This window comes from Mus musculus, chromosome 11 (assembly GCF_000001635.26).
Source record: "Mus musculus strain C57BL/6J chromosome 11, GRCm38.p6 C57BL/6J".
Classification (NCBI taxonomy): Eukaryota; Metazoa; Chordata; class Mammalia; order Rodentia; family Muridae; genus Mus; species Mus musculus.
In genome coordinates, this window is record NC_000077.6 from 30213787 (window position 1) to 30221403 (window position 7617).

The 7617-nt window shown below is 41.3% G+C and overlaps 1 protein-coding gene across 6 annotated transcripts in view; it reads right to left on the reverse strand.

The window, feature by feature from the left end:
* The window catches only part of Sptbn1 (spectrin beta, non-erythrocytic 1), a 168990-nt gene that overhangs the window by 114392 nt on the left and 46981 nt on the right, over window positions 1-7617 (reverse strand). For 5 of the 6 annotated variants that reach the window (XM_006514599.4, XM_006514600.4, XM_030245736.1 and 2 more), the window contains one exon: window positions 5793-5986. In XM_006514599.4, the coding sequence (XP_006514662.1) occupies window positions 5793-5940 (148 nt within the window). In that variant the 5' untranslated portion in view covers window positions 5941-5986. Of the gene's footprint in view, window positions 1-5792; window positions 5987-6902; window positions 6920-7617 lie in introns of those variants that run through there. The other variant, XM_030245737.1, reaches the window with a different exon arrangement.

A 7617-nucleotide genomic window follows, 5' to 3' on the forward strand; every position in this document is an offset into this window, starting at 1 on the left:
ACATTAGTATCAGGTCATCCTTAAGCTCCACCACCCCTCCCATCCTGTATTTCTCAAGGCAGTCTTGAATACTTCTGCATTATTTACAAGTATCCATGCCAACACTGGCCGTACTTTAGATGTCTGGATCCAGAGTATAGTTCCAAAGAGAGGTGTGCTTAGGAACTAGCAGAACATGGAATCATAAGCCATCCCCAGTCGAGCAACCAGTTCTGGGCATAAACTTGTGTGTGTTGACAGTAGATAATTAGAGAGCTAAGTGATTTTGTGTGCAAAATTGTTTCCCCAAATTCAGTACCACAAACATTTTCAGGACCCATGAAACTGTTACTCACACATTCCTGCCTAGAGAACAAAAGTAAAACCTGACCAGTGGGCAAAGGTGGCTAGCTGATATACTATGAACTTAGGAAGTTACTAGGTGGTGGTGGTGATGGTGGTGGTGGTGGTGGTGGTGGTGGTGATGGTTGTCAGCCCCAAGGGAAAGGCTTAATTCATACTGTACCTGAAACATCAGTGACAACAGAACTCTGTTCTGATTGTAGTCTGGAGCTGCTTGTAGCCAATGGCCTTTTTCAACTGTAGCAAAAAGAGGTATTCTAGGGATCCAGCTACAACACTGCATTGCTGTCATGCTTGGTTCCTATAGTCACCAAATGTCTTTGTCACAGTGGAGAATTCCAAGAGGAAGACAGTAACTACACTTGTAAGAATGAACCATTAAATTCTTAAACTCATGACAGACAGTAGAGGTGCACACCTTTAATCCTAGCACTTGGGAAGCAGCAGTAGGCAGGCCTATCTCTGTTCATTTCAGGGTTATGAAACCCCATCTCAAGAAAAATCAATCAATTAAATCTCAAACCTCTAAGATGCTAATAAGGCATGCAGAAAAGATAGGTAAAGAGCAGGTAGCCTCTGGGGGAGTGTTCCTTAGTGAGCCCCCCCCCACCCCCCATGAAGCATTTTCTTTCAGGAAATTTGAAAGGTAAAGAGGCAAAGATGGGAAGGCTGTAAAAAGATGGGAGCCTTATGGAGGAACAGTCGAAGGTCTCCAGTGGTAACCTCAAGTGCAAAAGCCAGACACTTTTAACATAAAAAGAGGCAGAGGCCAACATGGCAACCTATCTGATCTTCAATGTAATGGACTATACATGCTTATAGACAAATGCTTCCAATAGCCTCTGCTGACCTCACAGTTTAACTGATCCAAGTAAATGATGGGAGAAACATTAAACTCCAGAGGCTGCTCTTTTCCCTACAGTCAAGGGAGCCATTTGTGTTGGTTCAGGTTGCTGAGGCAGTGAACCACTGACCAGATCCCTCAGACAATACACATTTGTTGCTCAGTTCTCAGTGAGGGTCCCAGCACAGCTGTGTTCTTGGTGAAGGCCTTCTCCTTCTTAACAAATATCTTCTTGTATTTTCAAAGAACAGATAAAAAGTCCCAGCCCCAAGGCTCCTCCCTCAGTTTAATTACCCCTCAATTCCACCTATCAACACTATCATATTGGGAACTAGGGTTTCACCTAAGAATAGGAAGCAAGATACAGATATTCAGTATATATCCTTTTTAATCATGTACATGGACAATTCTCAAAAGATTTGCATCCAATTTGGCTTTTGTTTGTTTGTTTTGGGGAGAGGGTCTTTCTTAAAAACAGTCCCATTATGTAGTTCTAACTAGCTTGGGAGTGACTATAAAGACCAAACTGGCTCAAACTTGCTGAGTCCTCCTGCCTTGACCTGTTCTATCAGGGGATTATAGGCATATACAACTATGTCTGGTTTTCACAGAACTTTTAAAAGAATTCTCTTCATTGAGTGGAGTGGGAAAGGGTCTGAGGAAGAAAACACTCATTGTCCACTTCAGAATCCTCGGGTTTGTTTCAGTGTGTACGTGCAATCATAATGTACACTGCAATTATTGCATAGTGCATTTTAAAGTCAAAGTCTCAAACACATCAAATTAACTGTTTGATAGGTATCACAAAAGTTAGAGAGCAGTTTTCCCGAATGAAGCAATAGTTAGCAGCTCTGACTAGGAACGGATTATTTAGTTTGCCAAATGCTCAACAACTACCTGCATTCAGACTTACATGAGGTGCTAAAGGAACGGTAAAAGCAATACTATCTATTGCCATTGTCTCTAAGAACTGATTCATCAGCTAGAGAAAAAAACATGGATAGAACTACTTTGAACAAATACTTGAGTCTAGAAATCCACAGGATACATAATACAGATTAACAGAGACCAAGGAGATTGAATCAAAGAAAAGTTCAGCGTGAACTACACAGAAAAATGGCTCTGCTTCATGGTAATAGGTTAAGACTGGAGACAGGAGAGAGCAGTGGGATTTCCTAAAGATTTACAGGCTGATCCAACATGCAACATGCAGTCCAGGGAGGGGCTAAGACCTGACAAAGTTTCCAACATCTCCCAGACTCCAGTCCATCCATTTTCTTAAGATGGCTGTGGTGACAGAGCAGTTTCACATGCATACTCGAAAAATCTAAGGAGTCTATGAGAAGTTAAACCTGGGTGGCAAAGTTCTTACCAGATTCACCCAATAGCATGTATCAGCACTTGATTTGTCATGGTTTTAGATTTCTGAGAATTTACAGGCTTTCAGCAAACAAGTCAGATTTAAGGACATAGACGGTCCCCTTGGACAGTACTAATGAGAAAGAAATGGACGCCTTTCCTGACCAGAGGGTATGTAGCTCAGGATCTCAGAAGGTACAGCGCCTTTATACAACGTTGCCATACTCAGTGTTCTGCTCTATGGTTTGTGGTTCAGCCCCCTTTTTCTCCCTGCTTTCTTTTTTAGACAGGGTTTTGTTTTTTTTTTTTGTTTTGTTTTTGTTTTTGTTTTTGTTTTTGTTTTTGCAGCCTTGGTAACCTGGCATTTACTCTGAAGCCCATGTAGGCCTTCAATAGTAATCCTCAGACCTCAGCCCTACAAGTGCTGGGATTACAAGCACGCACCATCATACGTGGTGCCTGCTGTTCATTTCTTATTTTAGTTTTCTCGAGATAGGCTATCCTAGAACTTACCATGTAGACCAAGCTGACCTCAAACTCACAGACTTCTGCCTGCCTCGGACTCTAAGCATTGGGATTAAAGATGCGTGTCACCAAGTATGGCCCCACTGTACCACCACACGTAGTCCCACTGTTCATTTGATATGTGGTAAGTGTTTTTGTTGCCTTATTAAATAACACACGGATTTTTATGTCAGCACTGTAAAGAACAAACCAAACCAGACCTGGAGCAGTTCTAGTATTGGGCACTTCAGTAGAGGCTTATTTTAAAGGCCTAACAGTATAAGGTTCATTTCTCTTCAAGAATTTCCAGGATTTTAAAGAGAGGTATCCACTTCTGCTTCTTTTCTCTTAAAGGAAAACAGTTAATGGTTATTGTAATCTTACCATTTTGTAAAATGTTATCTCTGAGTTGAAAACAAGCATCTACTTGACTGTTCTGCTGCCTAGTGCCATTTAGTGCCATCTCCCTGAGAGCCACCAGCTTTTGCAGAGAACATCTCCAAAGGGCTCTGTGTTCTAACATAGCTATAGCCCAGTCACAGCTCAGTGCCCAAAGCCTCCCTCCAATCCCAACACACCAGTGCTTCCAACTAGAATTTGACAAGAGGCAAAAGGGAAGGGATGAGCAATGACGCTCAGCATACAGCAGTCAGGCTTCCTGCAATCTGGAAGACCACTACAGGGGGTAAGGCACTCACAGAAGGAGGCTAAAAAGAGACTTGTTTATTTACCTAAGTCTCTCTTGTTCTGGGGCCAATTTGCACCTTGTTTCCTTTCACAGATGGTTTATCTTCATGCAGAATATGCTAATCTCCCTTAAAAAGTTAACATAAAAGCCTTCTTTCTCTAATCTACAAATTATCTGCTCTGAACACACCAACCACACCTCTAGACAGACAGACCGCTGGGTAGCACTGCTACATTTTCTTCAAATATATTTTTTCTGATTGATCTTTTTTTTTTTTTTTTGTCAGTCAGGATTTTTCTGTGTAGCTCTGGCCATTCTAGAACTCACTCTGTAGACCTGGCTGGTCTGAAACTCAGACCTGCCTCTGTCACCTGAGTGCTGAGATTAAAGAAATGCACATCACTACCTGGCTGGCTGGCTTCCTTCCTTCCTGTCTGTCTGTCTTTATTTATTTTTAATTTGAAGGAAAGATTTGCACACATGACACGGCATGGTGTGGAGGTCAAAGAAAAACTGTTGTGACTCAATTCTCTCTTGACACTATGTGGGTCCCAGGGATCAAACTTGGGTTGGGAGGGCTGGTGGGCAATATTGCACCAGTCTTAAGCTGCCTCTTTTAAAGGCAATCATTTGTAAGTCTCCAGCTAGCCATGGCCTGCTATATAAATATCTGGGCCAAACAGAATTTCAATACCACACCCAATCTTACAGAAATTTGTACTAAAAGGAAACTGGGTTATTAAGTCAATTAAATTATAAATATAATTTTGCACTGAGGTTTCATTGAATCTACATTGCACCCAAGTCTGGTGTAAGACAAATTATGAAGGCGCAGTTACTAAGTGGAGGGCTCCAACAAATGAAGAATAACTGAGATACTGTCCTATAGCAGTTAGCACATGGCTTTGTTGAGCCTGCTTTGCATGAGACCAACCTCCACTTTCCCTGTCTCCCTCCATCCATCTCTCTTTCTCTTATTTGAGACAGTGTCTTACCACATCAATCTTAGCTGGCCTAAAACTTGCTAGGTAAACCAGGCTGGCCTCAAACTCACAAACATCTGCCTGCCTCTGTTTCCTGAGTGCTAGGATTAAAAGCATGGCCACCACACCTGGCCCCTGTCTGATATTTTACGATAATCCCTTTATTCTCCTTTAATTCTATCACATGCTGCTGCTGTTACTTGTTTTTGTATGGCAAGGATGAAATGAGGGCTCTGTCCATGTTGAACAACTGTGTTTTCTACTAGCAAACACATCTCTTTAATTCAGAGTACATGCATCTCTATTCTTGGCAAACAGAAATGACTTGACTAAAAATAATCATGAATTCAGGATTCTTTTCAAAGAATCCAATCAGCAGACACAGAATAAATGTTTAGCTCCCTTGTTTCCTGAATACTTTCTTGTGGGTTTCTAGTTCATGTGAATCATGTCAAAAGTACTGACAAACTTACAATTTAATAATCAAGGCACCTATTATAATAGACTTTGTATCGTAAACTAGAATATAATTGGAATAACTACTTAACATCTACCTGGCATGGTTTTTCTCTAGAAAATGAAACTGAATGGGAATGATCAGTGGCAAACCTACTCATTAACAGCATTAAATATGGCCTTCCCACAGGACACTGCTACTTTTCAGATCTAAAGCCCTTGTAACAAGGTACTTACCAACCTCTCACCGAAAAGATCAGCTAATCTGCCACTGGCATTACGTATACAGCCAAGTTGGATATTTTATATAAATATAGTATGTTAAAACACTTGAAATTAAAGATGTGTTAGAATTAAAAAATCCTTACAAACTCTTAGCAGCTCTTTCTAAATTGCTGTAAACATTATTTACTGTGTTCTAAACTATGTTGGTCATTAAGTTCGGCAGCTCTCCAAAAGTAAATGTCTTATAAAAGGGTAAGCAAGCTCTCATAGGATATGTTAAAGCAGGGAGAGGTCAACTTCAAGCAAGACAGCTTAAAAGAGAAATGGTTGATGTTCAAGGGACTACAGAACATCTGGTGACAGGTGGGACATACAACATCAGGACACTTACCTGCCAGGGCCTTGATGCGGGAGCGCTCAAAGAGCCTTGCAGAGCTGTTCTCATTGTCCCAGTCATCCACATCCCAGCGGTTGTTCACATCACTGTACTGCTGCTGGATCTCAATGTTGTCATAGTCTGTGGCTACCGTGGTCGTCATCTTGACTGTCTCAGCTGCTTGTCCACATCAGTTACTTTTCAGAGTTCTGTGAGTAAAAAAGGAAAAGCACAGGTGTGTATACAAAGTGTACATCCTCTATACACCTGCTGGGGTGATAATAAGGAAAAACTAGGACAGTCACTGCTTGTCCAGATGTGCCTTCTAGAGCCAAGGCCAGTTCTGAACTTTGGCTCTGCTTCATAGCACATGTGTGACCTCGGTCATGCTACTTTAATGCTTTCCCCAAACCCGGAGGAGGGAGAAGACTGAAGGAAACACTGGGTGCCAAATTAATGTTCTTTCCTAAAGGAGTTTAAAGTGTCTGGGCAGTGATGGTGCACACCTTTAATCCCAGTACTCAGGAGGCAGAGGCAGGCTGATCTCTATGTGTCTGAGGCCAGCCTGGAGTACAAGACAGCTATGGCTACACAGAGAAACCATGTCTTGAAAAAAACCAAAACAGAGCAAAATGAACCAAAAAAGTTTAAGGTGAAGGTTTAATGTTTTATCAGGGCTGTATCAGCATCTACATGGATCTTTTTAAGTGAATTCCCTTAGTTTTATTGTCTATTACCGTTTAGTTTTTCCTTCATAAGCTACTATATAAGAAAAACTAACAAATCATTCTGTCTCTATGTCTCATTTACATATTAGAATTGATGCCTAAGGTTAAGATGGAAGCATATGGCAACAAAGATAGTATCCATGCATAGTAAATACTCAATAGGTATTATAATTATTTATACCATTGTTACTATAAATTCTAGGACCAATACCAATAGTAATGCCCACTCCTTTAAAGCCCTTGAGGATAATGGTGGGTTTTTTTTTTTTTAAGGAATAACTATGAAATAAGCTCTGGCTCACTAAAGTCTTCACTTTATCAATGTATTCTTGGAGGATCAAGAGAAATATGTTTAGTTTTAAATACAGTTTCTCCATTCAATACAGCTATTACTCACATGCAGAACCCAACCATATTGAGGAATTACTACATGATCAGCAGTGCTCTAGATTCCTGGGGAGAACAATAAATGACACAAGTGTTACATCCTCATAGAAGGGAGACCAAAAACACACACACACAAAAGCCAGAGAGTTTAAGGAAAATAAAATACAAACAGATGAATTTGAAACTGGCTATTTTAGACTGGTCAGAAATAAATACTCTGCTTAGTGTAGGTCTCGGTGTCTAAAAGGTACAGATCATGGCCAGATCAAGAAGAATGGCACACCAGACAAAGGTACACCAAGGTATGCTCAGTATAGTTGGAGTCAGGTGTGCAGAGGGAAAGGTAAGGAGAGACAAGGCTAGGGGAGCTAGACAGGGCTCCCCTGCATAGCTCATCAGACTTGGCTGATGATGACCTTTGAGTCAGCATCGGCCACTGGTGGATGTGATTCTAAAGGATAGTTCTTGGTGCCATGTGGAAACAGATTCTAGGAGGCTACTCCAACGATGGAAGTGGTTTGGCACTGGCAGTAGTAGACGTGAATGTGGTAGTAGTGTGCGTGGGTATGTGTCAGGCATGCTGACAGGACTTGGAGAAAGGCCTGGATGAAAGGCTTGGATTCAGACTCAATCTTGGAGAACCAGACCTAAGGCTGAACTCTGGTTAACTAACAGGCTGGTGTCTAGCACCAGTTTCCAAGTTACTCCCCAACAAAACTTATGTG